The 18,566-nt window shown below is 36.7% G+C and overlaps 1 protein-coding gene across 1 annotated transcript in view; it reads right to left on the reverse strand.

The window, feature by feature from the left end:
• Positions 1–6,390, reverse strand: part of rmdn2 (regulator of microtubule dynamics 2) — a 41,810-nt gene extending 35,420 nt beyond the window's left edge. The window contains exons 1-2 of the mRNA XM_030156680.1: positions 6,321–6,390; positions 4,741–5,201 (exon numbers count right to left, since the gene is read on the reverse strand). Coding sequence (XP_030012540.1) covers positions 4,741–5,192 — 452 coding nt within the window. The 5' untranslated portion in view covers positions 5,193–5,201; positions 6,321–6,390. The remainder of the gene's footprint in view (positions 1–4,740; positions 5,202–6,320) is intronic.
• Between the last annotated feature and the right edge of the window lie 12,176 nt (positions 6,391–18,566).

An 18,566-nucleotide genomic window follows, 5' to 3' on the forward strand; every position in this document is an offset into this window, starting at 1 on the left:
AAAGGGAAATAAAACAGACCTCTGCTTATTCATCATGTGCATCTATCACTGTGTTCAGCAGACACTTCTGTAAGATCTCTTGACAGTCTTGTCCACACATGCATGATGCCCCCTATTGGAAACATGATGCCTCTCTGATGGTGTTATTTACATAGATTTTGTGATTTATTCAAATGAAGATATGTCTGATGTCGTCTGACAGAAATGACAGTATGCAAATCCTAAAAATGTGTCCCACTTGCAAGAAAATTCAAATGAAAATAAATCCAAGACTCCTGCAATTCAGCATTAACCAATAAAGAGACTAATCTGAAATGTATTCCTGAGGCTTTAAATTTCAACAAACATGCAAAAGCAACAGCGAGCAGCAGCTATTACCCAACGCAGTGTCATCGATCTAACTGGGATATTGTGTGGGGATGTTATGCTCTGATCCCAAACACTTCCAAACCAGCTGAAGACACAAGAAGAGACCTTTAAATGGATGTGAGGATTAGGGGTGTATCCTGCTCCTCTGGGGGAACACTACACATTCCCTAAGGGGCTGGAATTTCTTGACTGCATGGTTCCCACTAACCCCCACACCCTCTGTTCATACAAATCACAGAGCGGCAGGAAAGGCTCTTTAATTATGGGAGGTGTGTACGTGATGTGATTTCTTTTACAGCATAATAACCTCAGCTGTAATTAAAAGTATTTGATGCAGCCGACGACTGTCACTCAAAACCTGTGAAGCGCAGCTGCTAGAGGGCAGCCTTACACCTCCATCTGCTCCTTGAACCAATGAGCAGGGACATGGTAACATAAGAAGAGGTAGGCTGACCTGAAATGTTTATCCATCATGAAGGAAGACTGGTATTATTGCCTGTGTATGAGCCAAAGCCAACAAACTTTCATGACCTGAAATACTTTCAGAGTGATACGAGCACTGTTCACATCGGTTCTATGTCACTCCTGCTCTGACGCAGGTCAAATAACACATTTTTCCGGAAGATGACATGAAGGCATGTAACTTTTTTCAACTTACATTATATGCTGGAAAAAAAATGTATCTGGAATCTTAATGATCATAAACCTCAAATATTTTACACATTATATAATGACTGACACTGGCTTCATTCCTACAAAAAAAAAAAAAAAACTATAAACAAAAAGAAAAAAACCCAAGCTCTGGATGGAATGCGATTCTTAGACAACACAGACAGAAAAATACAGCACCTGATAACTCTCCAGGGTACACTGGATGTTAAGTTGGCCTACTTTTTGTTGTTGTAGTTGTAAAAAAGTGGCTCCAAGGCAATTGATTAATCATTGTGAGGACAGTAACAGATAGGGAGGAGTCACACAGGTCTGATCTGAGGCTCGCTGCACATTTAAAGCTCCGCTGCGAACGCTTAAGAAAGAGCTCATCTCTGTGTTATGATACCGTGTTGGCACTTCATAAACTCTACTTCCTTCTGAGAAAAAACAGAGGTCAATCCTGTTCAACTCCTGGCAGAGACTTCAACCAAATTTGATACAATTCTCAGTCGAGCATTAAAATACATATTCAATCGCCTCCAAGAAAAACTAGAGTGTACCCGGCTGCTGAAAACTCCAAAGCCTCAGCTTAATCATCAACATTTAACTACTGATATTTGTTTTTTCAAGATGCTAGTCCATTCAAAAGAAACACATCTGTTGTTTATGTTAGTGAAAGCTGGCGCGGGTTCAAGGTATTTGGCTGAGGACGGAGGTGAATGACTGGGCATGTGCTGCTTGATTAGTCTGCTGTTCTCTGCAACACCTGAGGCAAATGTACATACTGTCATAACTACAATTTAACATAACAGCAGATGAACGAGCAAGTTTAACTGGTAAAGTGGGACAGGCGTGAGATTTTTGATTCGCATATTGATCAAGTACAGAGGAGAACTTAATGGAGATTCAAGTGAGATTACTTTCTAGTGTCATGTAGATTTAACACCTGTGAATTCAGTGGTTATTATTTTTGCATAATGACAATAAGGACGTCTGTTGGGGTCGACAAGAAAAAAAAAAAGACTCATATACTGACAAGGTGACAAATATTACATGTCCAAAGATTTTTATGTGTAAAGAAAATTAAAAGATACCAGTTAGACCTTGTACTTCAACATGTCCTGAGCCAAATCATGAATTGCAGCTAAATTTTGCAAACAGTGGTGTCTACTGGACAAACTAAGTAATGATGGCACTGGTATTGAATGAATCAGGTTTATTCACGATGATTAAAAAAGTTGTATATATTGTAAATAAATACCAGGGTTTGGCTGAGGTGTAGATGCTCCCTGAGTCCTGGAGAGTAGAGATGGTTGTGTGAAGTTGAAAGTCTATTAATACATAGAATTTATTTTAACTTTTTTGTATCGGTGAAAGAAAGCAGCAAATTCTGCAACGTACAAAAACTAGAGCAGATAATACAGACAAAACACTCAAAATAACTTAAAAACAAGGCAAGATACTAAGTTAGTGTTTAGGTTTTCCAGTGATTTTATATTAATTTGTGCTAAATCTGAGTTTTACAAGGGAAGGCATAACGCTGAGTTAATTATACTGACAATAACCAGCCCTTTCATGTTAACAATGTCAAGCTTCTTCTTCATTTCTTACATCATTTAAAGCAAACTATCCTCCTACACAGCTTCTCATCTGGTGTTTTTATAGTAATTATTTTGGACAGAAACTAATCAAACAGGCTACTTTTAGTGACAATTTTTTTCACTACTTCATTATTATTTTCTTCCCCCTAATATTCACATCTGTACATTTCCCTGATTATTACTCAGACAAACTAAAAAAAGTTTCAGTCAGACCTGCAAGGTGGGATAACACTGTTCAATATTGCAATGATATAATGATTTACTGAAATAGACTGAAATCCCTTCAGTGCATGAACTAAAGAGCGGTTATACTGCACACATAAGTAAATGTCCACTATGAGAGACTTAATGAACCTTTTGTGTGTAATTAAAATCCATGAAACACATCCTTGAATCATGTGACAAGCAGCTGATGCTGATTTCTATCAGTTAAATACATACTAATTATGCAGACCAAATGTATAACTTCCCAAATCAATAGTGAGCTGTGTTGAAATTTCGATGTAATGCCCACAGTCAAGTCATATGGTAACAAGAATTCATAAAGACTGAATTAATATAACTATAAAGCCTCAAATCAACCGTCACAGTTCTAAATTAACTTTGATAATGGCTGTTATTGTCAGCGACAACACCAATTCAACCCTTAACACACAAGGGTTAGCTGAAAATACTATGAGTAGTGTAACTGAACACTTGAACTGTTCAGATTTTGAAAAACAAATAAATTAATTACATGCATGATGCATGGGTTTTCTATACTCATGTATGTAGCTCAATGAATATAGAAATACTGCAATTATATACAGTAGAATTTAACTGCTGCACCATTCTAAAAATAGCTCATTATATGTAATGTAATTAAATATGATTAATTAAATATAAAATAAGACCATAGTGGTGAAAATCCAAGAAATGAACAGTAAGTCTCCATAGCACTATATTACAGTAAGAGTTACTTCCCTTATGTTTATAGATGCTTTTCTCCAACACGAAACAGTTGCTTTCCTTGTTCCTTGTTTCTTCTTGAACTGAAGAATGCACTTTTGTGGGTGTGTCTTATTCAAGTAGGATGAGAACAATAACGTAGTAGTCTGAGGAACCAGTATTAAACCAGAATTAAACATTATTATTATTATTATTTTTATTGCTGAATAAACATTGTGTCTGGTGGTTATTTAGTCTTAAACAAGTATAAGGAAAAGGTACAAGAAGTAAGAAAGAGCTAGAAAACAGGTTTCACTTAAAGGCAAGAAAAAAACAAAAAAAATTAAGCCACTAAAAAAGACTTAAGGATTACAGAAACTGATCACATTCTATCATGTGCTGCGAACTGTGCACTGTTAATGATCAATACTTGATTAGAACAGTTCCACTCAGAACCTGTGGAGACATGGTACCAAATAGCACCAAGGTTCCAGTAATACCTAAGAGAACCAGTTCATGAATCACAACATATCTGGACTAATTTGTTGCTGTTACAGGTTTTAAAGAGGTCATATTTTGCTAAATCCACTTTTATTAGTCTTTGGTTCATTTATTTGAGTATTTGGACCCTAATAGTTCAAACAGTTTGAATTTGAACCCTCCAGGTGCTGCAAAGCTATCTTTAGATTAATTTTGGCAAAACTCCAGTTGATTTCTACAATCCGTTTCAAATCTTGCTTAATTTGTCACGTCTATAACTAGTTAGGCCTCAACATTTGCACATATAAGGTCAGGACTTCTGATGAACATTTCTCCAAGTATGACATAATTGTTTGACAGCAGCAGCAAGTTGTAGTCCATACTGAAAATATGTCCAAACTTTGAGCCAATTACCTAAAATGTTCAGTTGTTGGTTATATTAACGAACACAAGTGGCTGAACGGGATAGAACAGCACAGCCAACAACCTGGAAAGGGGTGGGGTCATGTGCATTTAAAGGGCCAGCGCTCAAAACGACCTTTTTCGTGTCATTACTCAAAAATAGGGTTGATGATGGACCTGTGGAGTTGACTTAATGAAGAATTCAGACCTAAGCATAGCATTTACAGTTTATGGAGACCACAGGGAAATGTTTAAAATGCATAATTCCATTTAAAAAAAAGCAAAATATCACTCCTTTAAGGTGACTCACCCTCCCTCGCTCTCTGCTTCCTCTGAACTCCGACCTCCACTTCTGCTCCCACTCACGATTCCAGCGGGTCTTTTCCGTCTTGTCGGTGTTGTTCTGTGAAGAGGACTTACACGACGAGCTTCTGCGCGCTCACGTCCCCTCAGCTCCTCCCTGACTTGGTCCTGCAGGGTTGGCAGAGCGTTCTTCAGCGCCTTCATCTCATCCTTCAGCTCGGACACACACTGGATCAGTGCTTCAAGCCGGTCCAGAACCTCTGCCTGGCCCGGAGCCAGACTTGGACTATCTACGAACATGAGGTTACCGGCCCGCTCATTAGTGCAGTTGAGGTAGTACGCTGGCATTGAGGCTCTTCGTTTAGATTTATAGCCTTTGTACCACGCCACAGCCAAACTGACGCCAGCCACCCCGGCCAACGCTCCCAGCACCAGCACCTTACTGTCTGCCTGGGCCATCCTATAGGACTGTAGAGAACAAACAGTAACATCAAATGAAAAACTATTTTCCTGATTTTACATAGTTGACACAGTGAAGTAATGCTTGAATATTTATGTGTTTTGATCAAGATATAAAGCAAAGACATTTATTTTTCTGATCAACAACAGTTATCATACCTGAGCCGATTCATTTTTACACTTTCAAAACAAATAAAAAATATAAATTTGCAACTAATATTCAAAAAATGGAGATTAACGTGAAGGCTTCATTTTATTCATCACTTCTTACTGAATACTGCAGCCCATGTGCTTTTTTTCTTTCATAAATGCCTTGTAAAATGTTAATTTCCAATCATCATCTAACATTTAAGCACTGCTGAACAATTTGATTCTTGTTTCCTGATATAGATCCCAGTACAATTAGCTCAGACCCACACGTTATTGTTCAAAACAGACATTTGATAAGCAGACATTCGGTGGTATTATTTCTTAAACCATAAACAGAGTTTAAAGAGAAGGGATTTTGAGTGTTAAACATGGTTTTGCTTGTGAATCTACACTCAGTGTGTAGGACAGAGAAGCTTATCTTAGAAACGCGTGTTTGAGCTCTGGTTTCCTACATTAACTGTCTGCATGTTTGTCCTCTGCACAGACACATTTCAGGAGACAGTGGTTTAGAACAGGAGATAAACCACATCCTGTCGTTTAGTGGTAAACGTCTAGAACCTGCCTGTCATTCATGTGAAGTTGAGGGTTTACCGGCGCTACGTTAAGCTAGTTAAGACAATTGGATCAACACACTAATCACTCTGTGAGGGTGTTAGCCTGCCAGAAGTCTGTCTGACAGCAAGAAAACCTCAACAAACACATAACAGTAAATATCTGTCAGGCTGTCGAGCATGAGGTAACGTAATTAACTTAATCTACACAAAATTAACCCTGAATTTGCTGTCATTTAAGCCCTGATGCTAGCTTGACTGCAGGTCGCCAATGGAGTGCAAACGATCAAAACAAAGTTACTCGTCAAGGTTATACCGTTAAAACAGCGTTAAATTGTAGGTTTATGCGACACAACATCACAATAATTTGTTAAATAAACATTTTATGTCGAAACAAAAGCAAAATTCTGAATATTAGACGCCTTACAGCACAGGTAACAGGGGAGAGTCTCCTGTTGTCAATGGTTCCACTTGACAGCTCCCGGTGTAACGCTGGAACCTTCCGGGCGGAACAAGCAGAGAAAATATGTGTTCCGAGTTTGAACTGCGTCACAGCCTCATATCGAAACGAAAGCCGCAAAACTGGTCGGACGAATAAGTTGTCGTTTTTTCCTCCTCTTATTGCTATATGTTAATTAAAAATGGTGAACAAAGGACAATTAAAGCTTAACTCTGAAAGCTGCACTTTATCCTTCATCCATCCACAGTTGTATTTTGTACTTGTTAATTACTAGGAGACTGTATATTTTTAATGTTTCTTTTTTTTTTCCCCTGTCTTTTTTTTTTTTCTTTTTCTATAATTCTGTCGTTTGTTAAATTGATATTTTGCATTTTATATCAGCTGACAAGCATTTTCTGCTCTTTTTGTCACGGCACACAACTGAAGACTCAGTGACCAAAGTTCATTTCAGCAGCTACAAAGTCACCACTGATCTCCATAAAACCATGTACATATGCATGTCTTAAAATAACTGCACCTAAACCACTGAAACATAATCCCATCAGACCAGCTACCTTAAATTCTTTGCATATACAATATGTCTCCGGTCTCAAGTGGAACATACCTTATGCTTAATATTAAACACAGAACTGACATGATCTTTTATTTCCTTTTTTCTTTTTTAAAAGAAAAACAAGCACACTTTACCATAAGTGATTATATCCTAAAATAATGAGTATAAAAAATTTAAAAACATACGTACCTCTGACAATACTTCACAGCCTTTCTCCCACAGTGGATGTGGAGAGAGTGATCAACCCGATTTAGGACGTTACTGAATTATCAATTTAACCTTGGACCTGGGCTCAGTGAACATTAATAGTCCTTGCTGTGTTTATTAAGTGTCACAAAAGTCATTTGCTCTGAGAGATAGTTATCATGTATTTTAGATGTCTCACCCTTTATTTTACTTTTATTATTATTTTTTATTATTATTATTTTATTTGCACAACATAAAACAGCAAGAGAAAATCTAAAAAAAAAAAAAAAGCAACATTCAAACAAGTAACATCATTGTGCAGGAGAGGTTAGAAGCCAAAAAAAGTTTATATGAATACCTCCCAGGAAATGAACAATACGCAGAAACAAAAGGGGGGAAAAAAAAGGATTAGGAATATAATATAACTTATAATATAACTGAATTAATAAACTAAAGAAAAAACAACAAAAATACAAATCACATTACAAATCATCAAATCAAATTATATACAGCCTTACATTTTTTCATGAATTAGAGTTCTTTTCAGATGCTTTTTAAACAATGATAAAGTAGATGTTGATTAAAGTTCCGGTCGTAGATTATTCCACAGATTTGGTCCACGATATTTCAGAGATAACCGACAGACAGAAGTTCAGCAGTACAGAAGATAAAATTTGCTTGAATATCGTGTAGAATAATTGTGAGTAACAGAAGACAACATAAACAAATTCTGAAAAATTTTGGGAAGAATATGAGTATATTATATACATTTTACATTATATACATTTGATATATTCTGTAATGTGTTGCAAGATGATATTTTTCATCTACATAGACAAAAACATCTTGTTGAGTTGTTTGGTGGTGTCCTTCAAGGCATGTTGGTTTTAGTAAGCACATGAAAAGTATGAAAATGCAGATGGGCATCCTGGCTGTTACAGAGGTAACAGGGAGTTTCCTTGCATGTTATGATGTGAAATTTGCTACGTGCAGTTTCTTTCCTGCTCTCTGAACACAGTATTGTTCCTCAGCCCACAGCCTGCATTCTGCCAGCACAGGGAACAAAAAGCCCACCTGAAACCCAGAGGCATGGCGGTGCAAAAAAAAAAAAAAAAAAAAAGAAAAAAAACTAAAAGAGAAAAAGCTTGGCCAGTGGTTCTGGGTTTGCCCCGCAGACGAAGATGTGGTGATAAGAGAGGTGCATCCAGCCATGGTCTCGCTCCCATCGGGTCAAAGCCAGAAGATAAGCAGATATTGTCAACACCGCCGTTTTATCCACCCACCACACATCTGCCCAAGCTCTTACACTGCAGGGATCGCCATAAAAGCAGCTTAGATTTGCCTTTGTGCACAGAAATAAGCATTACAGTTGTCAAACAATACATTGCTGAAAAAAGCAGGATGAAATAAGGCGTCACTATCAGGCCTCTGGTGACAGACCACAGAGTGTGAAGCCCAATTGTTCCCTGTCAGTTTTTCTAAGAGTGTTTTCTCATGTGCATGAAGCGCCTACCTCAGTGCTACAGCCAAACTAATTTCTGTATCAGTTTGCGTGCCATGTTAACAGATAGTATAAGGACTCATTCAGCCAAAGAGATGTGGCAAGTGTTGTGTAACAGAAAACATAATGTCAGTCAACTATAGTGTTTGTAAGGCACTGGGGAAGTCCGACTCATAGGCCTACACTTGCTCTACTGATGTGTATCTGCACTAAGACTCGACATTCTTTTGGTTGGGCTTATCAGTAGATGCAGCTAGTTACATTATTACTGCAGTAGGGTGTGCCAAGGAATCAAAAACAGTAACAAAAATAATCATTATATTATTTTTGGCAGTAACAGGAGTCTTTATTCGGTAAGGGTGTAACATGGAATGTCTTTATTACTGAATAAAAGCTGAATTTGGAAATATGATAATAAATAAACTAGTGCTGTCAAAATTAACACATTAACGGAGATTAATCCATCATCATGATTAATCTGATTAAAAATTTTAACACAATTAACCCATCTACAACGCAGAATGATTCTGAACGTCTCTGCCAATGCATTTGGGTCAGTTTGTCAAAGCAGAGTTACCATCGCACATGCACAAATGGACAGTTGATCTGGTAGTGACAGGCAGCAGAACCAACCCATAAAGATGGAAGACACTAAACAGCACGTTGGCCCTCTGGATGGAAATATGAGGACAAAAAACCAAGACGGAAACAACTGATTCAAGTTGTTTTGTTGAAACTGTTGAAGGTGTTTAATAAACACATTAAGTGCATTTATATTCCCTTTTTTCTTGAGTCTGTTTGCTCATGCAAAATGAAGTGCGATTAATATAGACTAAAAATGAATGATATTTAATTTTGATTAATGGAAATTAATCCACAGCAACCCTGGGATTAATCTGATTAAAAATTTGCATTGTTTATCATGTCCTGCCGGAAGCTCATAAAGTCAGGTATTCACTTCGACATTCAAATGGAAAGTTCCAGAAGGCATGGGGTCCCTTTTTAAACATATTTCAGGCCTTGTGAAACATTTGACATTATCCTAATTTACCAATCCATGCTCCATGCATCATTGTTATGACAGGCTAATACTGATATTTGAAAGCTCACTGGCAGTGACTGGGCATTATTTTTGTTTTTATTTATTTTCTATTTTATTTTTCTTTAGTGTTCCTCTTCTTTGTCTTAATGTGCTAAGATGCTGACATGCATCTAGTCATACAACTTGTCTGTAACAACTGAACACCTGTGCACTATGTTCTGGAAAACATAAAAAAAGATTTTGATTTTAAAAAAAAAATTAAAATTAATCGTTTGACAGCACTAAAAAAAATGTCTTCACCGACAAGATCGAATATGGTTTATTATTATTATTATTATTATTATTATTATTATTATTATTATTATTATTATTATAAACTGCATTTAAAGCACTTTTCATTTGGCAGAATCTCAAAGAGCTACAGAGAGAAGACAGTCCAATAAAAATAAAATACTGTATCAGGAATAAAAGACTAAGTGAATAAAACAAAGCATCAGGTTTATAGCTGCAGCTCGGTTAAAGACATATTTTAATGTCAAATTCAGGATCATAAGTGAGGCTTACAACATCCTCCACCCCAGTCCTCATGGACGCCACTTTTACTGAGAGTCTGAAGTTGCAACTGATACCCTGAAACTAACTTACAGTCTGGCAGGTTAGCATGATTGTGAGCACTTGGTCCGGGTTAGTTTTTCAGGCTAAAACCATGTGAGTATTTTCTCCATTGTGCTCATTGCATGGAATAAAATGTTTAGCCTCAAGCCCCTTGCCATTTTTTGTTGCAAAGAAAACCCATGAGAAAAGCCCTTCCCATGCATGGTCCTCTGACATTATTGTACCACATCATGCTTGAAACAGTAGCCTTCTAGCACAGAGAATTTGGTTACTTAGGCTATTGACTTTCTCAGCTGCTTTGTCAGTGTACCTCTGCTGCAGTCTAAGCAGCTTAAGTATATGGTAACTCATCTAAATTACTTTGGAACTAATAAAAGAATCAGTTGTTCTTACTGTTGTTATTGTATTATATAGAAAAAGACACAAAATCAAGACCTGCATTATGAATAAAATTTACTAGTATCTAGAAAATGTGCTCTATCGCTGTCATATACATACATGCACTTATTTTGGAGAAGTTAAATGATTAATTTCCATGTAATTTAACCCATAAGGACCTAGTGTTACTTTTGTGGTTGTTTCTAAATGAATTGTTCTCTATATTTAACCTTCCTTAAGTGTTTTATCACCATTTATTGTAATAATATCTTCTGTATTTTGTGTTTTTTCAGTGAAAATCAGGTATTTTTCTGGCATTTAATTTACTATTCATGTAGATGTTCATAAAAGCTCAGATTAAAGTAGAGAGTTACATCAAAAACAGAGAAAACTAAAGAAAAAGTGACTTTTTCAGTCAAATCTCTCATTAGCTGAACATAAACCAAGTGTGTCCCTCCACTGTCATTGATTAAACTTCATGGGTTTTACTGGAGAATCAATGTTGTAGAAGATGACAGTGTTTCTACGGTAACTACGGAGCCTCTGAACGTCCACATGGGTCATATCTGATGACCATGAAAAGATGACAAACTGTATTTTACACCAAGTATTTACATGTATTGATAGGATTTGTGGATCAACAAGTATTAAACAGTTTATATCAGTGGATGGTTTTGGTCACCAGTCACCAGCTTGGGTCTTTATGGGTTAACATAACTATAATGTGCATAACCTTTCCTTTGACCTTAAAGCATTTTGAACTATGGTTTTAAAGATATGTAATAATAACATAATAAACACCTGGATCACACACATACAGATCGACCTGACCCACCTTATCAAAATGTAGTTTAAACTATACTGTATTCTGGTGTGGAAGTTTTTTTTTTTTGCTTTATACAAGCAAAAAAAATCTGCCAATGGAACAAGTGAAAATATCTTGCAAGATTTCTTTAAATAAGATTTTCAAGCTCTTTTGTCTAAAATCAGTTCTTACTCTTTAGGTGATTATGTCTTATTTTAAGTGTGATGAGATATTTGGACTAGAAATGAGAAAAATACACTTGGTAAGATTTGGATTTTTGCAGTGTATTGATGATGGAGAGTTGGGCCGCTGTGTAAAGTCTTCTCCATCACAATGAAAAGATTCTCAAAGTGGTTCAGGTCTGGACTCTGTGATGTCTAGTCATATGTGAAAACAATGCCTCATGCTCCTGAACCAGTCTTTCATAACTTGAGCTTGATGAATCCTGATCCAATCTTTATGCTCTTTTGAAATAAGTAAGAAAGGGGTTAAATAACTTGTTGCAATTGAAATATATTCATCACTCCCCTAATGAATCCTAGTGGGGATCATTTTGTGTGATTATACACTGATAAAAACAAAAAGAAAAATTAAGATTGGATTTTATTCCTGCGATTACATTCTTCCTAAATACTTCTTAAACTTCCACACTGGACCCGTGTTTAGAGATAGTCCTGACTGAGACCAACAGCAGTGGCAGTTAACATTTCAGACACAGCTCCAGAAGTACCTACATAATCATTTACATAATGATAAGTAATGTATTACAGAATCACAAAATAAGCCAAAGTTGTTCTACTGATAAATCTTGCTCTGTACGGACACGCTCCTGCTCTGTAACATGTTTGTGTTTTTTGTTCTTGCACTCAGGTCTCATATGACGCAGAGTCTTGGTCAGAATAGACTTAAATAATAATTTACTGCTTGAGGATTAATGAGTTAAAATGTGACATATCAGTGTAGCACATGACCCCATAAAAATCTGTATTATTTAGAGGAAAAATATGTATGCACTACACAGACCTACTAGTAGAACATACATTTATATTTACAACATAAATAAATTAGATTATAGATCATTTGAATGTGCAAATGAAATAAAAGGGAGAGAAAGTTTTATTGATAAGTTGACTTTTTACAGTCATACTGACTGTTTTCCATCACCAGAACCTGTCTTTTCAATCTAGTATACCACGTCTAACTCTACTCTGCTATTTATGTATTAATTTATTTTATTATTATTATTCCAATTATTGTCATTTTTTGCTTCACTTTCCAGCCTTACATTTGTATATGTGTTAACTTATTCTTACACAAATTGTGTTTCTAACCATTTTTAGTATTTGGTTAGCACAGATAGTAATAGACACGCTTTAACTGTAGTGCAGTATTTTAACTATGTGTCATATCAGTCCCTGGACTTTTTCTTGTTTTGTGTGTTGTTTCCTGTTTTATTTTGTTAGTTTCCCTCATGGGTCTTGTCTGGTGTCTTTACTTCCTCTTTGTGTTCACCTTTGCCCTGATTACCTGACTCCTCCCTGATTGTCTCCACCTGTGTCCAATTGTCTTCCCGCCCTCTTGTGTATTTAAACCCTGTGTTTCCCCCTGTTCGTTGCCAGTTCGTTTTCAACCCTTGGTGTGATAACTTACCAGCGTTTTTTGATCCTGCCTGCCTGTTGTGACCTGTTTTGCCCATCGACCTCTGACTCTGCCTGTTCCTCGTCTGCCTGCTCGTCTGTCTTCGACTTGGTTTGTCCATCACACCTGAGAATACGCCTGACCCCTGTCTGTTCCTCCGCCTTGGTGCCTTTTCCTGGTTTTGACCCCTGCCTGGACTATCGGTACGTGAGCCTGCCTGACCCTATGTACGTTTGCCTGTCTGATAGTCTGCCTGTGTATGACCTGGTCTGCCCTCTGATTCTCCTTTGCTCTCTCCTAGTCGGGTTCCCCTCGTGTGCTCCCGACCTGGGCCGTAACGTGGTTCACTTAAGATCCGAAGCCGAGACGAATCCCCATCTCTGTCCAGCTGAAGATACATTCATTACCACTCTGTGTGAACCTGTTACTCTGATTATCTCTAATAAATCCCTTTTAATTGTACTCCTGTCTGAGGGTCTTGCATCTGGGTCCAGTACTCGTACAATCTGTCCTAACACTATGTTGTATCAGTACCTACTGAAGTAACAGAATAAAACAGTGGGTTTCAAAGCAGGGGCCGGGGGCACTAGTTAAACCCCAGAAAATTGGAGGAAAGACGAGGGGAAAAAATGCAAAACAAAACAACGTTTAAAAAAAAAAATAGATGCTAATTATCAAGGATTATTGTGAATATACAGTGGAAACATGTCAGTTAATAACATTCTTATGCTAAACAAATGTAATAATTATTTTAAAGTGAATAAAAGTAAGAAAACACACTCTAAAAGTCAATGTTTCTTGACATATTTTGTAGTATTGTCAATGGGTTTGCAAAGGGGGACCCGGCCAGAAGCTAATGCTGTTTGGGGGGCATTGGCATGGAAAAGTTTGGGAACCCCTGGATTCAAATACTTCTTCTACTAGCTCTAAATGCATTATTATGGGGTCATTTAGCTACAAGACCTCAGTCCAGTGGTTCCCAACCTTAATTGACTCATGACCCCATTTTAACATCACATAACATTCAAAACAGAGACATTTTTTGCTAAAATTAATTCATTTTTGATCATGAAATAGTTTGCTATACTATGTTGCAAATAAACGTTAATTTTAGACCACATTTTGTCTATATAATGTATATTATTATGGACGGAGGCAGTAAAGCCAGGTGTAGATTACTGCACAAAGTGAGAACTTGATTTTCCTTGGTCAGGATATGTACAGTCAGTCCAGCTTGGATTTACAAGGAGGACAATTAATACTGAACAAACATTAACTCAAACTATGAATTATGAAAGAGCTGCAGCATCTGAAACTGACCACAATGAACATTTGAAATATGAACAGTACCACAGTGCTGCAGTTTCGGACTCACAGTTTGTCATGTCTGTTATGGATTGTGATCGTCTCTCTCAACTCACCATATTTTTATTAGTAAGTTTTTTTTTTTGTTTTTTTTTTAATCAATTACTCGAAATTTCAGGCGACCCCATTTGAATTCCAGACGACCCCATGTGGGATCCTGACCCCAAGGTTGAAAAACACTGGTATAGTGAATAAAGGTAAGAAAACACATTCTAAAAGTCAATGTTTCTGGACATATTTTGTAGTATTGTCAGTGGGTTTGCAAAGGGGGGGGCTCCAGCCAGAAGCTAATGCTGTTTGGGGGGCTTTGGCATAGAAAAGTTTGGGACCCCCTGGATTAAAATACTTCCTCCACTAGCACTAAATTTATTATTATGGGGTCATTTAGCGCCAAGACCTCAGTCCTTAATGCAACGCATCTGGTTCTTATTGCAGTTCTAAAGCTGCTATTATGTCTATGTCAGATAAATACATAAATCTAAATGTAAATGTGATTTCCACAAGGCGTCACTGCTGGACTTTCCAACACTGATAAATAAAGTTTAAAAAGTGTTCTATGACAGGACAGATACTAATTTGAAGTAAAGTAGATGTGGGTTCGATGGATGCTTTGGTAGATCCTGTTTTTGGTAAATTACAGTCCATCTGAAAACGTTGGTTATGACAGTGTAATACTCCCTGACAAGTGATGCATGCTGGGAAAATCCTCGTCAGATTACATCAGAGACCTCTTGGTGACTTTTGATTCTGCGGTTTAATGTTTTCTTCCTTCCTCTATGTCCTCCCTGACTGAGATTTGGGGATGTAATCAGTCATGCCATCGGTCTTAATGCATTCCTCCACAGCCCGATGCCAATCACTCACACAACAAAGTGGCAGATTAGTTTGGAGAGATCTGTGCTCCTTGTAATGAAAATGAAAGTTTGGGCGTTGTTGTCTTAAAGGCAATAGGAACACAAGGTTCTCCCTTAGAATAACACAAACATATTCCTGTTCTTGAACTTTGATCAAGCCAAGCCGACTGAGTAAACACTCGCAGGGACAAATAACATACCTCCTGTCAAAAGTAATGACACAGTTTGCATGGACTTAATTAACTTTATAGGACGTTGACATATATGTGGCTCTAATTAAAGCCTTTTGCATTAATAGTATCAGTCACAGCTTCATTCCATGTGGAAATAGCTGCTTTAATTTGTAATTCCGAATATAGCCAGCAGAGGGCGCCTAGAGGATTACTTTTGACATCCTCCTGTAGAGATGATCCATGACTGAAGAGCACAGTCAGGACTTTTTACAGGATATATGACATTTTAAAGCAGTGGTTCCCAACATTTTTTGGCTTGTGACCCCATTTTAACATCACAAATATCTGGCGACCCCAGACATTCAAAACGGGGACATGTTTTTTGCTAAAATTAATTTGTTTTTGATCATGTAATAGTTTTCTATACTATGTTGTAAATAAACGTTAATTTTAGACCACATTTTGTCTATATAATGTATATTATTATGGACAGAGGCAGTAAAGCCAGGTGTAGATTACTGCACAAAGTGAGAATTTGATTTTCTTTGGTCGGGATATGTACAGTCAGTCCAGCTTGGATTTACAAGGCTGACAATTAATACTGAACAAACAAGAACTCAAACTATGAATTATGAAAGAGCTGCAGCATCTGAAACTGACCACAATGAACATTTGACAGATAAACAGAACCACAGTGCTGCAGTTTCAGACTCACAGTTTGTCATGTCTTTTATGGATTGTGATTGTTTCTCTCAACTCACCATATATTTTTTATTAGTAATTTTTTTTTTTTTTCATCAATTACTAGAAATTTCAGGCGGCCCTATTTGAATTCCAGGAGATCCCATGTAGGGTCCCGACCCCAAGGTTGAAAAACACTGTTTTAAAGGCTCTCAGCTGTGGTTTTTACTGTGTAGCAGTAGTTTATTGTATTTTATTTTATTTTATTTTATTAGTTTATTGTATCGTGGACAATCCCAATTAATTAACTGTATCAGTAACAGTAAAAAGGGGCAGTTTTAGCTGACATGGCTAATATCCTGCTGTAGTCCCCGGTCTGATGACAATAGGCACCTTAAAAACAAGAATATATTACACCACATTAATGAAAAAGAGAGAGTTAAGACAGCTAAGAGACAAGATAAACCAATAAAGATAAAAAAAAAAAAAGATAAAAGAGCACAGTGAAGTATCAATACAATCATACAGACAGCACATATAATCCAAACATACAAAAGCAGCACACACAATATAAAAGGGGTGTCAAACTCATTTCAGTTCAGGAGCCACATTCACCCCAATATGATCTCAAATGGGCCGGACCAGTAAAATAAGAACAATGAAAAAGTAAAATTACATTATGATAATGTTTACATCTACAATGTTTCCTTAAAAATCTGAATAACATGAACAACCTGAAATGTGTTTAGAAAAACAATTGCAATTTTAACAATATTCTGTCTCAGTTTATCATTTACACGTGCAGTACAATTTACATTACAATTACAAATACACAAAACATTTAGTAACATGCAGAATATTGGTAAAATTGCATTTACTTCACTTTAAGACATTTCAGGATGTTCATATTTAGGTTATTCACATTTTTTGTAAAAGGATAGTTTGTTAATATAAACATTTTCACGTGATTGTACTTTTTACACTAAAACAAGGGTACAATCTGCAGTTGTCATTATTTATAGGTTATTATGATAATGTTTTACTGGTCTGACCCAACTGACATCTTATTAGTCTGTATGTGGAACCTGAATTAAAATGATTTTTTCACCACTGATTATTTCTTCAGTGTAATTTTTGCATTTCACAAATTCATCCTATGGGCCAGATTGGACCCTTTTGGGTGGGCCGGATTTGGCCCCCGGGCCGCATGCTTGACACCTGTGCAATATAATAACACATAAAACATCAGCACAAAATCAGCAAAGGATGTAAACAGACATCACAAACAGACATCATCAAAGGGCATTTGTGTACTCTGCTCCATCCACATGGAATATGTTGCTAAAAGACTGGAAACTCTCTAAATTGATCTCCCTGAATGCTTTTAAATCCAAACTCAAAGTGCTGGAGAAGAACTCAATGACTTGCACGTGTTTTTCATAGGTTGAATTGTCCTGCAAAATACTGTTTGTTGTAACTGTATGAGGTAATTGTATGTTGTAACTATGTGTTGTGTTTCATGCTGTCTCTTGGCCAGGACTCCCTTGAAAAAGAGGTTCTTAATCTCAATGGGATCCTTTTCCTGGTTAAATAAAGGTAAAAAAAAAAAAAAAAAATCACATATGGACAGACAGCATCCACGATCATGACACAAATAACACAGAGCCACAGGTTAATGTGTACAGGTGTAGTTGTCTGCAAACCATGTTTTTAATTTGGCTATAAATTACTTTAAACAACAAACAAAAACAACATATCCGTTGTACAATGCGACCGAAAGGGTTTAGGCTGAAGTACAGAATTATTTTGTAGGCTGAAGTACAGAATTATTTTGTAGGCTGGAGTACAGAATTATTTTGTAGGCTGAAGTACAGAATTATTTTGTAGGCTGAAGTACAGAATTATTTTGTAGGCTGAAGTACAGAATTATTTGGTAGGCTGAAGTACAGAATTATTTTGTAGGCTGAAGTACAGAATTATTTTGTAGGCTGAAGTACAGAATTATTTTGTAGGCTGGAGTACAGAATTATTTTGTAGGCTGAAGTACAGAATTATTTGGTAGGCTGAAGTACAGAATTATTTTGTAGGCTGGAGTACAGAATTATTTTGTAGGCTGAAGTACAGAATTATTTTGTAGGCTGGAGTACAGAATTATTTTGTAGGCTGGAGTACAGAATTATTTTGTAGGCTGAAGTACAGAATTATTTTGTAGGCTGAAGTACAGAATTATTTTGCCTAACCCAGGGGTCGGCAACCTTTACAACCTAAAGAGCCATTTTTGTCTTGGAAAAAAAGAAAGAAATCTGTCTGGAGCCATGAAAAAAGTATTTAAACCCATCTACAATTTACCATGAGGTGAGTGCTCTGCTGTAACCTATTTGTGATTAGTTTGCTATTTAGCTTTGTATTTCCATTACAATAA

Source organism: Sphaeramia orbicularis, chromosome 15 (genome assembly GCF_902148855.1).
Source record: "Sphaeramia orbicularis chromosome 15, fSphaOr1.1, whole genome shotgun sequence".
Classification (NCBI taxonomy): Eukaryota; Metazoa; Chordata; class Actinopteri; order Kurtiformes; family Apogonidae; genus Sphaeramia; species Sphaeramia orbicularis.